The 19,436-nt window shown below is 39.4% G+C and overlaps 1 protein-coding gene across 1 annotated transcript in view; it reads left to right on the top strand.

Moving 5' to 3' along the window:
- Positions 1-19,436, top strand: part of DNAH8 (dynein axonemal heavy chain 8) — a 385,593-nt gene that overhangs the window by 299,594 nt on the left and 66,563 nt on the right. Inside the window, exons 82-85 of the mRNA XM_021684619.2 lie at positions 6,969-7,042; positions 9,084-9,236; positions 9,595-9,750; positions 18,164-18,280. Coding sequence (XP_021540294.2) covers positions 6,969-7,042; positions 9,084-9,236; positions 9,595-9,750; positions 18,164-18,280 — 500 coding nt within the window. The remainder of the gene's footprint in view (positions 1-6,968; positions 7,043-9,083; positions 9,237-9,594; positions 9,751-18,163; positions 18,281-19,436) is intronic.

Raw genomic sequence — 19,436 nt, 5'->3', positions numbered from 1 at the left:
ACACCTGAGAATCAGTGCAACAGGCCCCTCCTCCTGAAGACCAACAGGAACATCAGGCTAATACCAAGTTTATGGATCACACAGAACTGAAAAACTCCTGGGAGCTAGGGGAAAATAGCATATAGAATTTGAGGTTTTGTCTCATGATTCTTTCAGTTTAAAAATTTCTTTCTCTTTTTTTTTCCTTTTCAACTAGCATCTTACTGTATCAGCTCTTTTTTTAAGTCTTTTTTTTTTAAATTTTCATTTTTACATTTATATTTTGTAGATATGTTCTTCATTTTTGGCTTCCTTTCACTGTATTCAATTTTATTTTTGTATATATATATGTTTTTATTTCTTTACTATTTTGGGATCTAGTGTCTGTTAGATTATATTCTCTTCCCCCTCTTCCCTTTTTTCTTTCTTTCTTTTTTTTTTTTTTTTTTGGTTTCTGATATCTTCAGATTTGTCTAGTGTATACTTCACTGGGGTCGTGGTTGATATTTTTTATTTTGTTATCTCGTTCATCTATTCTTCTCTGGACAAAATGACTAGAAGGGGAAATTCACAACAAGAGAAAGAACCAGAGATAATACTCTCTGCCATAGATTTAATCAATATGGATATAAATAAAATGTTGGACCTAGAATTTAGAATAATGATTATAAAGATACTAGCTGGGCTTGAAAAAAGCATAAACAATACTAAAGAATCCCTTAGTGTGGAATTAAAAGAACTAAAATCTAATCAGGCTGAAATTAAAAATGTTTTAACTGAGGTGCAGTCTAAAGTGGATGCTCTAATGGCTAGGGCAAATGAGGCAGAAGAGTCAGTGACATAGAAGAAAAAATGATGGAAAGGAAGGAAGCTGAGGTAAAGAGAGAAAAACAACTAACGCATCATGAGGCGAGGCTTCAAGAAATCAGTGATACCATAAAGCGAAACAATATTAGAATAATTGTGGTCCCAGAGGAAGAAAAAAGAGAGAGGGACAAAAGGTATATTTGAACAAATCATAGCTGAGAACTTCCCTAATCTGGGGAAAGAAACAGGCATTCAAGTCAAGGAGGCACAGAGAACGCCCTCAAAAAAAAAAAATAGATCAACACCCCAACATATAATAGTGAAGCTTGCAAATTTCAGAAATAAAGAAAAAAACCTGAAAGCAGCTTGAGACAAGAGATCCTTAATCTACAAGGGTAGAAATATTAGACTGGTAGCAGACCTGTCCACAGAGATCTGACAGGCAAGAAAGGGCTGGCATGATCTATTCAGGGTACTAAATGAGAAAAACATGCAGCCAAGAATACTTTATCCAGCAAGGCTGTCATTCAGAATGGAAGGAGAGATAACTAAAAGAATTTGTGATCACTAAAACATCCCTGTAAAGAATATTAAAGGGGATCCTGTAAGTGAAGAGAAAGCCCAAAAGTAACATAGACCAGAAGGGAAAAGAGACAATATAAAGAAACAGTGACTTTACAGGTAATACAATGGCACTAAATTCATATCTTTTAATAGTTGCTCGAATGTAAATGGGCTAAATGCTCCAAAAGACACAGGGTATCGGATTGGATAAAAAAACAAGACCCATCCATATGCTGTCTACAAGAGACTCATCTTAGACCCAAAGACACCTCCAGATTGAAAGTGAGGGGGTGAGAACCAGTTATCATGTTAATGGACATCAAAAGAAGCTGGAATAGCAATCCTCATCTCAGACAAAATAAATTTTAAACCAAAGACTATAGTAAGGGATGAAGAGGAATACTATATCATGCCTAAAGGGTTTTTCCAACAAGAAGGTCTAGTAATTATAAATATTTATGCTCCTAACTTGGGAGCAGCCAGTTATATAAACCAATTAATAACCAAATTAAAGAAACACATTGATAATAATACAAAATAGTAGGGGACTTTAACACCCCACTCACAGCAATGGACAGATTGTCTAAGCAGAAAATCAACAAGGAAACAAGGGCTTTTAATGACACACTGGACCAGGTGGACTTCACAGATATATACAGAGCACTCCATCCTAAAGCAACAGAATACACATTCTTCTTGAGTCCACATGGAACATTCTCCAGAATAGATCACATACTGAGTCACAAATCAGGTTTCAACCAAGTACCAAAAAATTGGGATTATTCCCTGCATATTTTCAGACCACAATGCTTTGAAACTTGAACTCAATCACAGGAGGAAATTTGGAAGGAACTCAAATACTTGGAGGTTAAAGAGCATCCTACTAAAGAATGAATGGGTTAACCAGGAAATTAAAGAAGAATTTAAAAAATTCATGGAAACAAATGAAAATGAAAACACAACTGTTCAAAACCTTTGGGATACAGCAAAGGCGGTCCTAAGAGGGAAGTACATAGCAATACAAGCCTGTCTCAAGAAACTGGAAAAGTCTCAAATACACAAGCTAACCTTACACCTAAAGGAGCTGGAAAAAGAATAGCAATAAAGCCTAAACCAAGCAGGAGATGAAAAATAATAGAGATTAGAGCAGAAACCAATGAAATAGAAACCAAAAGAACAGTAGAACAGATCAACGAAACTAGAAGCTGGTTCTTTGAAAGAATGAATCAGATTGATAAACCCCTGGCCAGACTTATCAAAGAGAAAAGAGAAAGGACCCAAATTAATAAAATCATGAATGAAAGAGGAGAGATCAAAACCAACACAAAGGAAATACAAACAATTTTAAGAATATATTCTGAGCAACTATATGCCAACGAATTAAGCAATCTGGAAGAAATGGATACATTCCTAGAAACTCATAAAGTATCAAAACTGAAATAGGAAGAAATAGAAAACCTGAACAGACCCATAACCAGTAACAAAATTGAAGCAGTAATCAAAAATCTCCCAACAAACAAGAGTCCAGGGCTGGATGGCTTCACAGGGGAATTCTACCAAACATTTAAAGAAGAACTAATGTCTATTCTTTTGAAGCTGTTTCAAAAAATAGAAATGGAGGGAAAACTTCCAAACTTGTCCTATTAGGCCACCATTACCTTGATCCCCAAACCAGACAGAGACCCCACCAAAAAGGAGAATTATGGACCAATATCCCTGATGACATGGATGCCAAAATTCTCACCAAGATACTAGCCCAGAAACAAATAATGCAATATATGTTAAGAAAAAAAAAAGAAGAAGAAGAAGATAACAGGAGGGGAAGAATGAAGGGAGGGAAATCAGAGGGGGAGACGAACCATGAGAGACGATGGACTCTGAAAAACAAACAGGGTTCTAGAGGGGAGGGGGGTGGGAGGATGGGTTAGCCTGGTGGTGGGTATTGAGGAGGGCACATTCTGCATGGAGCACTGGGTGTTATGCACAAACAATGAATCATGGAACACTGCATCTAAAACTAATGATGTAATGTATGGTGATTAACATAACAATAAAAAATTTTTAAAAAAAGATTCAACAGTACATTAAAAGGATTATTCACCACGACCAAGTGGGATTTATTCCTGGGTTGCAAGGGTGGTTCAACATTCGCAAATCAATCAGTGTGATACATCACATTAATAAGAGAAAGGACAAGAACCATATGATCCTCTCAATTGATGCAGAAAAAAGCATTTGACAAAATACAGCATTCTTTCTTAATTAAAACTCTCCACAGTGTAGGGATAGAGGGAACATACCTTAATATCATAAAAGCCATATATGAAAGGCCCCAGTAACTATCATTCTCAATGGGGAAAAACAGAGCTTTTCCTCTAAGGTCAGGAAGACGACAGGGATGCCCACTCTTACCACTGTTGTTCAACATAGTACTAAAAGGTCTAGCCTCAGCAATCAAACAACAAAAAGAAATAAAAGGCATTCAAATTGGCAAAAAAGTCAAACTCTCACTCTTCGCAGATGACATGATACTTTATGTGGAAAACACAAAAGACTCCACCCTAAAATTGCTAGAATTCATACAGAAATTCAGCAAATGGCAGGATATAAAATCAATGCACAGAAATCAGTTGCATTTCTATACACTAACAATGAGACAGAAGAAAGAGAAATTAAGGAATTGATCCCATTTACAATTGCACCAAAAACCGTAAGATACCCACGAACAAACCTAATCAAAGAGGTAAAGTATCTGTACTCTAAAAATTACAGAACACTTACTAAGGAACTTGAGGAAGACACAAAGAAATGGGAAAACATACCATGCTCATGGATTGGAAGAATAAATATTGTTCAAATGTCTGTGCTACCCAGAGCAATCTACACATTCAATGCCATCCCTATCAAAATGCCATCAACATTTTTCACAGAGCTGGAACAAATGATCCTAAAATTTGTCTGGAACCAGAAAAGACTCCGAATAGCCAGAGGAATGTTGAAAAGAAAACCAAAGCTGGTGGCATCACAATGCTGGACTTCAAGCTTTGTAACAAAGCTGTCATCATCAAGACAGTATGGTACTGGCACAAAAACGGACACATAGTGGAATAGAATAGAGAGCCCAGAAATGGACCCTCAATTCTATGGTCAACTAATCTTTGACAAAGCAGGAGAGAATATCCAATGGAAAAAGGACAGTCTCTTCAACAAATCGTGTTGGGAAAATTGGATCGCCACATGTAGAAGAATGAAACTGGACCATTTTCTTGCACCAATCACAAAGATAAATGGATGAAAGACCTAAATGTGAGACAGGAATCCATCAAAATTCTAGAGGAGAACACAGGCAGCAACCTCTTTGACCTTGGCCACAGCGACTTGCTAGACATGTCTTCAAAGGCAAGGGAAACAAAAGCAAAAATGAATTATTGGGACTTCCTCAAGATAAAAAGGAAATAGTCAACATAACTAAAAGGCAACCTATGGAATTGGGAGAAGATATTTGCAAATGACATATCAGATAAAGGGCTAGAATCCAAGATCTATAAAGATCTTATTTAGTGCAACACCCAAAAGACAAGTAACCCAGTTAAGAAATGGGCAGAAGACATGAATAGACATTTTTCCAAAGAAGACATACAGATGGCCAACAGGCATATGAAAAGATGCCCAACATCACTCATCATCAGGGAAATACAAATCAAAACCATGATAAGATGCCACTTCACACCTGTCAGAATAGCTAAAATTAACAACACAGGAAACAACAAATGTTGGTGAGTTTGGGGGGGGAAGGGGAATCCTCTTACACTGTTGGTAGGAATCCAATCTGGTACAGCCACTCTGGAAAACAGTATGGAGATTCCTCAAGAAGTTAAAAATAGAACTACCCTATGACCCAGCAATTGCACTACTGGGTATTTATCCAAAGGATACAAACATAGTGATTCAAAGGAGCACATGCACCCCAATTTTTATAGCAGCAATGTCCAAAGTAGCCAAAATATGGAAAGAGCAAATTACATATCAGATAAAGAACTTATTCAGCTCAACACCCAAAAGACAAGTAATCCAGTTAAGAAACGGGCAGAAGACATGAATAGACATTTTTCCAAAGAAGACATACAGATGGCCAACAGACATATGAAATGTCTTCTCAAAGATGAATGGATAAAGAAGATGTGTATATATATATACATTGGAATATTACTTAGCCATCAAAAAGAATGAAATCTTGCCATTTGCAATGATGTGGATGGAACTAGAGGGCATTATGCTAAGTGAAATAAGTCAGTCAGAGACAAATACCATATGATTTCACTTACATGTGGAATTTAAGAAAAAAACAGATGAACATAGGGGAAGGGAAAGAAAAATAAAAGAAGATGAAAGCAGACAGGGAGGCAAACCATAAGAGACTCTTAACCATAGGGAACAAACTGAGGGTTGCCGGAGGGGAGATGGGTGGGGGGATGACGTAACTGGGTGATGGGCATTAAGGAGTGCATGTGATGTAATGAGCACTAAGTATTCTGTGCAACTGATGAATCACTAAATTCTACTCCTGTAACTCTGTGTTAACTAAGTTGAATTTAAATAAAAAAATTTTTAAAAAGTTAATTTCCAGTTCCAGTTTCACAAGCATGATTCATAGACTTCTTCATTTGGTGAGTTCATATGGCACAGCGCAAGTGGATTCTCTGCCTGGGAGGTCAGATTCAATAATGAGCCTAAATAGGGGCGCCTGGGTGGCTCAGTTGTTAAGCGTCTGCCTTCAGCTCAGGTCATGATCCCAGGATCCTGGGATTGAGCCCCGCATCAGGCTCCCTGCTCAGCGGAGAGCCTGCTTCTCCCTCTCCCAACCGCCCCCCCCCCCCCCCCCGCTTGTGTTTCCTCTCTCACTGTGTCTCTCTCTGTCAAATAAATAAAATCTTTAAAAAAATAAAGAAATAAATAATGAGCCTAAATAGCGTATTCTCCCCCAAATTGTTATCACATTTTGATCTTACAGTGGTCTCCACTTTCTCTTCACACTCAGTTCCAAGGTGGTGATCTAGTCTAAGGAGCAGTTATCCCTGAATGCAGCCCTCCTGGGGCCAAATTGCCTTGAATCCTATCTCGGAAAATGGGCAGCCATGCAAACAAAACCAAAACAGACAGAAAGCACTGCTTGACCTGACATCTTAAAGGAATAAAAACCCAATTACATTTTCATGGAAGTATCCGTGAAACCACCAAAAAAAAGATTCTAATCAAAACATACGGCAAAACTCAAAAATCTTCTTTCCCTCTAAATACTTGTGATAGCATTGTAGCTGCCTCTCCCACTGTCATTCTTTCTCCTCCTTATCTCCAAACACCCCCAAACTCTCTAAAAGCCCAGCCCCTCGCCCTTTGTCTCTCTCCCTTTGCCCTCACCTTTCCGCGTGGTGCCTCCAGTTTCTCCCCACCCATTTCTCTCATCAACACAACCATAGGCCACACCTGTTTGATTCCCAAGGGTCCTTCTTAGAAGCCATGGAGGGAAGGTGGCTATGGCCATTCAGAAATTGATTTTTTGTCCCAATTCTGTGATAAAATTTATGTTTCATCGTAGTGATCCCTCTCCTATGTTACAGAATGCAGAACTATCTCAATGGGACAAGGACAAGAGGTACATGCTCGAAAGCTGATTCAGATGTCCATGCAGCAGGTAGGTAGCAAGGCCAGCTAGTGCTAGTGCATCATTCTTCCTATTAGCGTTCTGGCCATCAGGTCTACCTTGGACCACCACAGTGGTGGCTGAAGCATTCTGCCTCGGATTCTCCATCATCAGTTTTCCATTACTTTAATGGATGCATAGTTAACCTTTGATTACCAATGAATATTAAACCTCAAGCTGGTTTGCTCCTGACATCCCCACAGAAAGCTTGTTTTATTTTCCATAGTATAAGCTCCATCTTATTTTCACTAAATATATATATATATATTTTTTTACAATTAGGCAGACACACTCCCTGGTTTCTAAGAATGCAGCTCTAGCTAGAATTTCACAATCAATATTAATAGATAGTGCTTAAGAAGTGACAGACCAAGACAGTTAAATTTCAATTTTTGGTTAAAGTCAGACTTCTTTTTTTTCATTAATGCGTAGTTTCAGACAAATAAGAAATATTTGAGGATGTTATGCTTAAATACTGATAATGGTTTTTATTGAAAATTGCAAGCTGGATGGAATGCTGAGAAATGTTTTCCATCACACCTAATAAATACACAGAACATTAATTTTCTAGAGATGCTTGGTAGATAGCAATTTCAGCTATGATAAGAAACCACACCTCTTATAAAAACAAAGTAAGATCTCAGTTTATTTTTAAGCTTTTGATCTCATAAGGTCTGTAGCAACTTTGGTGCCGTTTTTCCTTGGGAATTAATGACCAGAGAGGGTTAATGAGCTAAGTCTCTGCTTGGTCCATCAAATTTTCAAGTTAGTCATTAATTTTCAAGTGCCTGAAGCCTTTATCTTTATCACTTAATTATATTCAATATATAACAATAATATATTGTTATCTAATTTATATATATCAAGGCAATTACATATAATTATTTTTACTCAGATCAAATGATTCACTCCATTGAGTGATTTGACAGTTTAACTTTGGACCTTAAATAATTTCTTTAGTTTCCACGAATGAGAAACTTTTAAATTTCAGTACTGCGTTCACACTAACCTTCTTTGGAATATTAGCTTTTATAAGTTCCATGTTCTGTTTCTTAAGGTGGGATAAATATTGGTAACAATGACATTATGAGGGAAAAAAAAAAAAAAAAACCAACAGCCCAGGAATAGGTGCAGCCACTTTGCCATGCGAGGGACACCAGATTTAGGATGAAGCTGACATTGTTGAACAAAATGGGGAACGAGCGAGTAACTGGATCCATGATGGCACCAACTAACTTAACTGTGAGGTCCATCCTCCTTTGCCACCCCAGTTGTCTAGGCCAACATGTCCACTTTGCTCTTTAAGCCAGTCTGAGTTGTATTTTCTCTCACAGTAGAAGGCATAATACCCAAACCGTATATTTACTGTGCTCCGTATTTTGTAGCTGTATTGATCTGATCTCGTTAATAGAAGGGTATCAAAATGTTGTCTGATTAAACTGTGTTCTCATAGAACAGTGATGGTTCTGTCACTTATATATTGCTAAAGATAGCTTTATCAAGTATTAAAATAGCGCTTAGTAAGTTTTGTGGTTTCGAGACTATATGGGAAGAGTGATGACAAAGAGTAAGGTTTAGTATTCTGGTAGCCCAAGTCACCAAATGTATCGTCTCCAACTTTCAGGAGATAATGTGCATGTCTCTTTGTGTCTATGGATGATTTGGTTTGGGGGTGAGTCAGTTCTGATTCACTTTAGGACAAGCTTTTACAAATTCCAAAATACCCATTCCCACCATTAGATGGTGCACGTGCTGTACTTACACAAGACTTCAAGTTTTAATTTCTGTTTCCTTCTGAACCAGAGATGGCAGAGTACAATCGTTTTGAACCCACTTGATTCCAGTCTTACCAGTAGCAGAAGAAATGTTTGTATTGACGTATAATCATTTCATTAAAATCAGGTGCTCAAAACAGAGTATTTACATGCCCTAAGCAAAGGTGTTTTTTTTTTTTTTAATTATACATTTTGTTTTTTTTAAATCATGGCGAAAAAATTACAAGAAATTAATATGAAATCATTTTTGAATACAGGGTGGCTGGGTATTACTGCAAAATTGTCACCTTGGCCTAGAATTCATGGAAGAATTGCTAGAGACATTAATTACCACTGAAGCCAATGATGACTCCTTCCGAGTGTGGATAACTACTGAGCCCCATGATCGATTTCCAATCACATTGCTTCAGGTTTGTTACTGTGACATAAGTGTCTTTCCTCGAGAGTTATTTGAATAAAGATGGCATAGTGACATTATTGAAAGATGAAAACATGACAGGGCTTTTGATCCAGCAGAGTCTGCAAGATCTTATAATTGTCAAGGTCTTGACTATAATCATCAATATTATATAGCAAATATTTCTGCAGAAGAGTTCTAAGACTCAGTCCTAATTTATGGGGTTTCAGCTATGAGTGATGTCATTAGTTTAGAATTTCCACTGACATTTTATGTACCATACGCACACCGTTATCTGAGGTATTGTCATTTCTACTTTATCCTTTACAATAATTTACAGAAACAAAACTACTGTTTGCTTTTTATGACAGACTTCTCTCAAATTCACTAATGAGCCACCACAAGGCGTACGCGCAGGTTTGAAAAGAACATTTGCTGGAATTAATCAAGACCTTCTGGATATCAGTAATTTACCCATGTGGAAGCCCATGCTTTACACAGTAGCATTTTTACACTCCACCGTGCAGGTAACTTCTGGGCGCAGTTTGCACATTTAAGGGGATGTTAGTGATGCCCTGTTGTTTCTCTGCTGCACTATCTGCTCTCCTTGCCCTGCTTTGTTCCTCCTTCATGGCACTTTGCCCCACCTGGCTTAGTATATATTCGTCTGTGTACTTAACATGTCCCTTGTCCCCGCCCCTCACCCTGGCCATGAGAGTGTAAGACTCTTGAAGACAAAGACTTTGTCTTTTTTGTAACTGCTGAATCCCCTCCAGCATAGCAGCATCTGGGGCATTGCCAGAGCTCAGTAAATATTTGTGAGGTGCACATGGATGATTCAGATAGGAATTTAGTTTTCAAAGTGCCTGTGCAGCCAGGAATGGTATGAACACCATCTCATATAATACTCACAACCACACTGGGCGCCTGGGTGGCTCAGTTGTTAAGCATCTGCCTTCGGCTCAGGTCATGGTCCCAGGGTCCTGGGATCGAGTCCCACATCGGGCTCCCTGCTCGGCGGGAAGCCTGCTTCTCCCTCTCCCACTCCCCCTGCTTGTGTTCCTGCTCTCACTATCTCTCTCTCTGTCAAATAAAAAAAAAAAAAAATACTCACAACCACATTTCTCAAGGTAGGATTATCACCCTTGTCAAAATGAGGAAATTGGTAAGATGTCCAGATGAATAAATAAATGAATGAAGATGGTAGTACTTTTAAGTAGACACTAAAACAGGAGCATCAACTATATGCTAAATGCTTTTCATAGATTATTTAACCAGTCTGACTCCGAAGCCTGTGATTTTCCTCAAACTCTCAGGAATTTACTATCCCTTGGACTGTCTCAAATAATAGGAGAACTTTGTTAAACTAGACACAGGGACAACAGAGCCCCAGTCCCGCTGTGGGTCCATCCCCCCATCTCTTCAGTGTGTGAAAATAAATTAATTGCACCTCAGGAAAAATAGAATAAAATAAAAATGAGGAAATTGAGGCTCAGAGAGGTTAAGTTCATTGGCGGTAAATCTAGGGGTCAAGCCTGACACTTCTGCCTCACACGGAAGTATGTTTTGAGCCCACCAGTGAAGGTGGTGCTGATTTTGGGAGGAACAGTGGTTATCTGTCATTTCCAGGTTGTTTGTGATTTGCTTTTGCTATACACTTATATATTAATATAGTAATTTTATGGCTCCACAACCACTTGTCTGTGGGATATTCTCATTTTGTTATTGCTCTGTTCTACATTTGATTTTATATTTTGGTCTGTATTTCAAAGCTGTATAAATTTAACGTACTTGATTCACTCCTTGACTTCAGAGAGAGAGATGAACAGGCTCCTTTAACCATTTCCACATTTCTTCCTTCGCTGAGGCTGGAGTGAGAAAAGAATGAATGACGTGGCTTGTGCCAGGAGCCATGGTTTAGCTATGCACAGTGGCACGGAGAGCTTCACCTCCTCTCTCCCCACCCTGCCCAAAGGGGGGAGGGGAATTTGGTGCTCATCCCAGAACATCCTGGGCATATTTATCCTCAGGTTCCTTGTCCCTGCCACTTTACCAGGATCCCTGCTGCCCAGCAGGGAGGGCTGCGTAGAGGAGACAATTGTGCATCTCCTGCCTGTTGGTCCCCTAACCCTGAGAGAGTTAAAATCAGGTTAAACACGTTGTGGGTGGTTCTTTTTACTAAGTCCGATTGTGGCCTTTGGATTGTAAATTATAGCTTTCGAGTCACTGAAGCCTATTTCACACATTCTTATCTGGGAATTGTTTGCTTTGCTAGGCCTTATCATACTCTAATACAAATATTACTTTAACTCTGTTATTTAATTCCCAATTCACAAATAATAATATTTTATGATTCTGTTCCCAGTAGTGATGATTCAACTCTTCCACCGGGCTTATCATGGGGAGATGATTGGGGGATTTTCCATAGGGTCAGTGCAGCAACCTGTGTTTTTGTGGCCATTATCCAAGTGCTACACAGAAGGACAACAACAGGGCCATGGGCCAGTCATGGGGCTAAGGTGTGCTTGCACTTGACATGACATGTATTTGGGTTCAAACGGAAAAAGCCTCCATTGCTAGGAGACTGAATGTCTAGGAGGTTAAATCCAGTCATAGTGTGCTGGAAAGAGCACCTCATTGAGGACCAGGAGGCTGGGACATTAGACTCACTGTGAAATTAATTAGCTGTGTGAGGATCATCAAGTTATGTCCCTCTTGGGAACTCTGTTTCCCCATCTGTGTGTTTAGAGGCAGAAGGAGGTGAGCCTTCAAGTTTTTCCCATTTCTAAAACCCTGTTATCAAGTTCTATGACTACCCAGGGAGCATAGATAATTCAAGCATGGCTTCCTCTGTCCTGTTTTCATCACTAGCAGAAATATTTACTGTGATAGCGCCTAAATATTTTTTTTTACTTGTTAGGATAGAGCTGGCTTGAAAGGAAAACGCAGAATTCTTGAGGGGCCTGTGGTCCTGGGCCAGCAGCATCCACATGGCCCGGGAGCTTGTAAGAACTGTGTCTCAGGCCCCACCCCAGACCTGCTGAATCAGAATCTGCATTGTAATAAGATGCCCAAGTGACTCCTGTGTGTATTAAAGTTTAAAGTGCAGCCACTACTAGAAGGACAATTCTGGGTTTGATTGATTGTGACTTAGATTTCTCTAGTGTTGGACATAATAGCCAAACACTTGATTTGTTAACTGATTGATCGACTCCTCCAAATTTAACCTAGATATCGCTTGCTCTATGCAAATATGAGGTATATGCATTTGTCCTTGCAGAGACAGACAAAAAGAACAGGGAATTGGTTCATGTCACATAATCTGAAGCTTCAGGCCTGGGAGGAGTTCATGCTGGAGCCCATCACCCCTCAGAATACAGAACCTGATAGTGAAATAGAGGTCAAATGGGAGAGCTGTGTGACCTCCATGTAGTTCGCTTACTGAATTGTGGTTTGGCCTCATGCCATCAACTTATCCCTGCTCAAGGGCATCATGTGTTATGTGAACCTCACTCATTGTTACAGAGAACAAAATGAACACCCTTCCCCCCTCCCCCCATAAGAAGGGGAAGTAGACTTGGCTGGTCAAGGACAAGTGTCTTGGGTGGTATAGTGAAGGGTGTAGTTTGTTTTGTGGTTGAGGTAGGAACAGACTTACCCAGTAGAAGGGGGCCCTGGGTGCTTCCATGGGAACCTGCAGAGATACACAAGCCAATTCTGCACCGAGTTCTTCTTGCCCCAGACTCCCCTGGGCTTCCCTCCCCTCTCCACCAGGAACTTACCATCCACAGAGGCCAGGAAGTTACTGCAGCAACAGAGCTCTTACTGCAATTGGGTGATGTCTCTGCCCTAGCCAGCCAGCCCTCCTGCCCTCCCCATGGGAGACCACCACCATCCCCAGCATCCTAGTGGATGCCTTGGCTCCATTTGGCCACTAATCCCTGAGGACATTTCCACATCCTCTTGGAGGTTACTCTCAGTGGGATCTTCCCTCTGGCCTTAATATCATTTCTCTATGGTTTCCCAGAAATTCCAGTGCAGCACCATTCTGGGTTTCAGAGCAAGGCTACATTCATCCTTCAGAATCTTAATTTTAAATGTATCTTCCTCCAAAGTCTTGGTCTTTTGAAACTCAATAATTACATTGTGGTGTCCTCCCAATACCTCCTGCAGAAAGTCAGAATAGCATTTTCTGGTGGTCGGTGTACCATCCTTTGATGGTCAATGTACCATCCTTTGTTTGAACAGTACATTGGACCCAGTAAATGTCTAATGCAATGGTTCTCAGTCATTGCCTGAGCCCTCAAATCCCTGGGAGGAGGCGGCAAGGTGAGGTGTTCAGTCCTAAAAACTTCAAGTGATTCTAATACACAACAAGAATTGAGAATAACTGCCAAATATCCATTGCCCTTAAGACAGGAGTCCTTCATCACTTTTATGTCCTTTCCATGGTTTGGAATTTTTCTCCTCATCACCTTGGCTTGCCAACATTGAGGCGTACTTTTTGGGACTTTTCTAATGGTTTACGTACAAGTCTATGAGGTTTTTTGCTAGTCATTGATTAGGAGCTTTCGGGTCTTGCAGTGGCAGTTGTAGACTTGGATATTTTATCTTGGCCCTTAAAGATAATTAAATATTAAATAAAAATGGCCATATCAAACAGGATCCAGGTCTGTGTTGGGCTATGGGAGGTGGGTTCATTGGGCTGAGGTAGAATCTAACATAAAATTGGAAATGGCTTTGGCATCATTAAGATGATGACTCAGTTGAGCAGCTTGTCTTCAACATCCAAAGGAGGATTCCAAGTTTTCCATATTTCACTAGCAGTTCTCTGTTTTGTAGATTCTTTGGTATACAAAGAAGGAACCATATTGGTCAAATTCAGTAAAGAGTAGACTAGTCTTCCTAAAATCACCATTCTCCAACTTAATAATGAATAATAACTCCCTTCTGTTGAATCAGGTTTTAGCTCTTTATCCTGACATTCAAATCTGTCTATGTTCTACCTCTGAATCATCACGTGAGCATGTAGTTCTAGCTACTCACCCAAGGTCACTCTCTGCTGCAGTAAAACCACTTACCTGCAGCCCCCTGCTAGATGAATCAGGAGCTTGGTGTTCCTATCTTTGCTCATGGCCTTCGCCAAGCCCGGAAGTCTTTTCTCCCTTCTTTTCAAAGACCAGCTTCAGTTTCATTCTTCCCAGAAGCCTCTGATTGAATGTCTTCTTCAGGCTTATCATTTGTTACATTTTGACAGTTAATTATAGTCACCATCACATTGTCCTTTCCTTGTTTCCAAGTCTTATTTTCTCAACTAGATTGAAACTTCTTGAAAATACATTGATTTTAATGTTTTTCCATTGTCTCACATAGGACTCATCCATAGTTTCAAAAATACTATTTGGACTGAAGAAATTCAGTATTCCAAATTTTCCAAATCTAGCAAAGCCCCCTGCTTTTGAGCTTCCAAATGAGTTATTAGTTCTTCTTCCGATGGTTTGAATCTATTCTGATAGTATTCCATGGTGATAATTCAGGGTTCTTTCTTTCCTGTCACTTAGAGAGATCAGTGAGTACCAAAAAAAGTTGCAAGAAAATGAAATGACTTCATTTGTGAAAGAAAAGTCACCCCCCCCAAGATTTTGTCTTTTTTTTCCAAGATAAGCTGAACAGTCTATAACTTTAGTGAACCAACCTAAAAAGTAAATGCTTTAAATGAAATTTGATAGTAAACAGCATAAAGTGAAACAAATCTCAGCATTATAGCAATTTTTTTTGTTTTTTTGTTTTTGTTTTTTTTTTTTTTAGATTTTATTTATTTATTTGACAGAGAGAGAGACAGCCAGAGAGGGAACACAAGCAGGGGGAGTGGGAGAGCGAGAAGCAGGCTTCCAGCGGAGCAGGGAGCCCGATGCGGGGCTCGATCCCAGGACCCTGGGATCATGACCTGAGCCGAAGGCAGACGCTTAACGACTGAGCCACCCAGGCGCCCCAGCATTATAGCAATTTTTAAAGATCATATTTTAAGGAGCAATGGAATTGCAATGACTCAGTGCATGTAAATGAAGTGTTTCCATAGAGCCAATTTAAGCAGTTTTAGTAATTGGAAAGGAAGAATTATTTTTCATTCAGTCTCCTGTCTAATTGAACAGTAAATTTCAAAAATTAAGTCAAACATAGGTGAAACTATTTTAGAGTGGATTCTCTTTTTTAAAAAACAATGGGAAAACATTTTCATTTCACCAATAAGTGGTTAGCTTTCTTCTTTTTGAAGGCTTCAAGATGGAAGAAATTCCAGAGGCTCAAGGTTTAGCCGAATGCATTTTCATGTTAATATTGCATAGAGTCTCCCAACTCACTCTTGCTCTAAAATAACCTGGAGGAGGCTCACCTCAATGTTTCTGGGATCCACTCAAAAAATTCTTTTGAATTTCTGTCTCAGCCTCAGAAATCACCCCCAAGAGGGTGAGGAGAATGCCTTTCATTCTGATAATAATCAACAATCAATCTAGTGTTTATTACACAATCATAATCCTTTTCCCAAAAAAGGTACAAAAGGGGAGACAAAAATGGGAGACATGTTTCTCACCATTAAGGTTCAAAATCTGGTTACAGAACCAAATATTTCAACATGAAACAATTTAAAAAAAAAACACGTCATGGCAACATAAATGTTGAGAACAGGAAGCAGAAAGACATCAAGAGAAGTTGACACATTTAAGAGCTGGGGTTCTCCCTCATGCACCAGGGATGATACCACGTCTCTCCATCTGTTGAGGCACCTCTGCTCCTTCTCACCTTCTCTATGTTCAAGGTGGAAGATGGTGCTTCACAGCTGCCAAGTTTTTAAGTCTCCCTGGTTTAAGCTCTAACTAGGATAAATTCTAGAGAACAATTCTGAGCTCTAAGTTCAAATTCCTGTGAGGAGGAATCTGGTTGGCTTTTCTTGGGCTGGCTGTCCATCTTCTATCTAATTAGCTAAGGGATGAGGGTGGGAGTCACACCATACAAATGTCTAATACCTGACAACCTAACCTAAAGAAGTACCCATCTAGAAATACTGTTGGTAGTTTACATTTTTAAGAGTTGTTTGTTTGCCCTCAGTCTTGTTAAAAAAGGAGACAACAGACCCAGAATGGAGTTACTTGTGCTAAGCCCACATCGCCAAACTGAAACCAATACGTAACCTAACTGCAATTTCAACCTTCTCTAGGAATGTAATTTTAACTGGTTAGTCTGGAATTTCCTGGTCAGCACTAGTGAGGTAATCCCTTAATAAACCCCTTTTCTTACCCAAAGGAAGGTCACTTTGCCCAAAATAATCCTTTTCCTTATTTATGACTTCCTTGTGCCATCCCCTCTCTGCCTTTAAAAACCGTTCCTTTTCTGTAGCTCTTTGGGGCTCCTTCCTATTTGCTAAGTGGGATGCTGCCTGATTTCATCAATCGTTCAATAAAGCCATGGAGATCTTTAAGATTTACTTGGTTGAATTTTTATTTAACAGTCTGATCTCCCAGGGTCAGGAATCTGGACCCATATTACCCAAATTAATTTTCATGGTTTACTTAATATTTTAAAAGCACAGTCTGAAAATCAGTAATTAAACCTTGCTTTCTGAATTTTTTTCTCTGACCTGTCTGTGAATTTGTCTAAACTAAAATTCATTTAGATTCCTTAAATGGTGGTATTAATTAGGATCTAAAGCATGGAGCAGCTATAGTAAGAAGTATTGGAATGACCTGTGAAAACAGCATGTGAGTGTGTGTGTGTGTGTGTGTGTGTGTGTGTGTGTGTGTGAAGGCAGAAGAGAGAAAGAAAAGTTAGTATATATTTAGAGGTAGAGAAGTAGAATTATTATCTTTCTATAGATGTTTTGGGATTCTATTCTCCCCATGAATTCTCACCTCAATCACTAGGGTCAAAGGGCTAGGAGCTAACCCAAATAAATAATTGGACCTCCCTTAGAGACTGGTTGTGCGCCGAGGCAGAGAAAGCTGATTGTATAGTGATATTTGAGCTAACTTATGTGGTTTGCTAGGTGATCAGAGCCTGGAAGTACCAGTTCTAACATGGTCTCCAGAATATTGAGGCAACTGAATCATTTGATCTGAGCCCCTTTGGATTGCTTATGGGCAATTTGGCAATTCAAAACAGTTAGCCACCGTTCCATAGGAGAGAACAAATGAGGGCAACGTGAAAGTTTTAAGAAGGATGTGTCATGTTTCACCATAGAGATCTGGGGTTTTCTAAGTCTGAAACTGCAAGATTACAAAGTGAAACTAGCAGGGGGTCTAAATGCTCTCAAGTACTTAAGTTATTCAACTGGAAAAACAAAAATTTAAACCCTTACATTTAACATTTGAAATGTTTAAGAGTCCAATTTAGTATAAATGAATTCTTTTAACGGACATTTATTGAGTACCTACTGCATTTTTTTGAATTGGCAATGGAAACCTAGACTTTTTTTTAAAGCCCCCAAACTCCAATTTGGCAAATATTTTTGAGGATTTGTTCTTTTTTTAACGATTTTTATTTATTTATTTTTGCAGGATAGAGAAAGTACGCACATGTGCACATGAGTGGGGTGGGGGGTGGAAGGGTAGAGGGAGAAGCGGACTCCCCGATGAGCAGAGAGCCCGATGCGGGACTCGGACTCGATCCCAGGACCTTGGGATCATAACCTGAGCAGAAGGCAGACACTTAACCGACTGAGCCACCCAGGCGCCTGAGGATATGTTCTTGTAAACCATCTGGCCATAGAGCCATGAAATAGTATTTCTAGTGGTTAATATATCCAAAATTGTATACTGTTCTTTTATGACATCAACTTATCTCTGTATCATGCTTTAATTTTCCTGTATTTTATGTTTTAATAATAATAAGAGAAATCAGCTGCATTCAATTTTAAAAATCTCACTTATTTTCCTTGGTGTTGTTAAGGAGCGACGCAAATTTGGTCCCTTAGGATGGAATATTCCCTATGAATTCAATTCTGCTGACTTTGCAGCCAGTGTCCAGTTCATTCAGAATCACCTTGATGAATGTGATATTAAAAAAGTGAGTGAAATTGTTATTTTTCCCCATTTTTATTGTCCTCAAATCAAGGTTCTACAGACATTTTCAGCCTATAATACACAGTTGAACCTGCTGAGGTTTCCCCTACCTCCCCCCAAAGGGACTGCTCATTCTAATCCATTGTTCACTGGTCCAGCCGTTTCCCCTCACACCCGTACTGCCCCTAGGAGTGTGTTTGGACCCTAATCTCAGACTTGTGTTCCCCACTCTCGTCTCTCTCCCGTGCACATACAGCAGAGACAGACCACAAATGATGCAACTCATTGTGTGCAGAAACTCCACAACCTTCCTCATATCCCACCTAACTGCCCCCAGTGCACTTCAAGAGAATGTACACCTGAAATCAGACCTTTTCTTCCAGCATCTCATTGATGCCTCTTCAGAAGTGAAAATGTTATCTCAGCCCACACAAGAGTTCTTTCTCAGCTTTAGTCACATCTTAACAGATGTTTAAACTTACACAAATAGATGGCAATAATTTCTAATGATAGTCACTGCATTTCACAGTTCTCAAAGTGCTCATGCATGGAGGATCTCACCTGAACCTTCACAACTCTGTGAGGTTGGCACAGAGGGCATTACTGTTATCCCCATTTTACTGATGAGGTAATGGACAAAAGAGAATAAAGGACTTCCTTCAGGTCACAGAGCTAAGAACACAATCCAGTTTTCCCTCCACGTGTGTTAGAAAGGGTTGGAAATCCGTTTTCTCTATGATCTGGAGCAAGTTCATGAGCCTCTCAGAGCCTGTTTCCTCATCTACAAAGCAGTCTTGGTTTCTGTAAGGAATAAGTGAATTAGCATTTGTGAAAGCACAGTATATGGTGCACAATAAGAACTCAATAAAGTCCAGTTTCCTACTGTCTCCTCTTCTCTTCTTTCTCATAGTAGATCTTGAAGCTAATTATAGATACTGGAGTATCAGTGTGGTGATGGTAAGCTATGATGAATTTTTATGTGGGCCGCTGGAGGATCTAGAATCAAGCCATTATTTTTCCTTGAAGTTATAAAGGGATATTAAATTGAGTATGACAGCTTGATGAAAAATTACATTGTATGGGTTCATACTCTGTTATTATTTATCATTTTGTATATACAAATAATAGTTAACCTTGAAATAGTTGTTTTGGAAGGCAGT

This window comes from Neomonachus schauinslandi, chromosome 8, assembly GCF_002201575.2.
Source record: "Neomonachus schauinslandi chromosome 8, ASM220157v2, whole genome shotgun sequence".
Classification (NCBI taxonomy): Eukaryota; Metazoa; Chordata; class Mammalia; order Carnivora; family Phocidae; genus Neomonachus; species Neomonachus schauinslandi.
The sequence above is the reverse complement of the archived record's forward strand: the minus strand, read 5'-3'. Positions and strand labels throughout refer to the sequence as shown.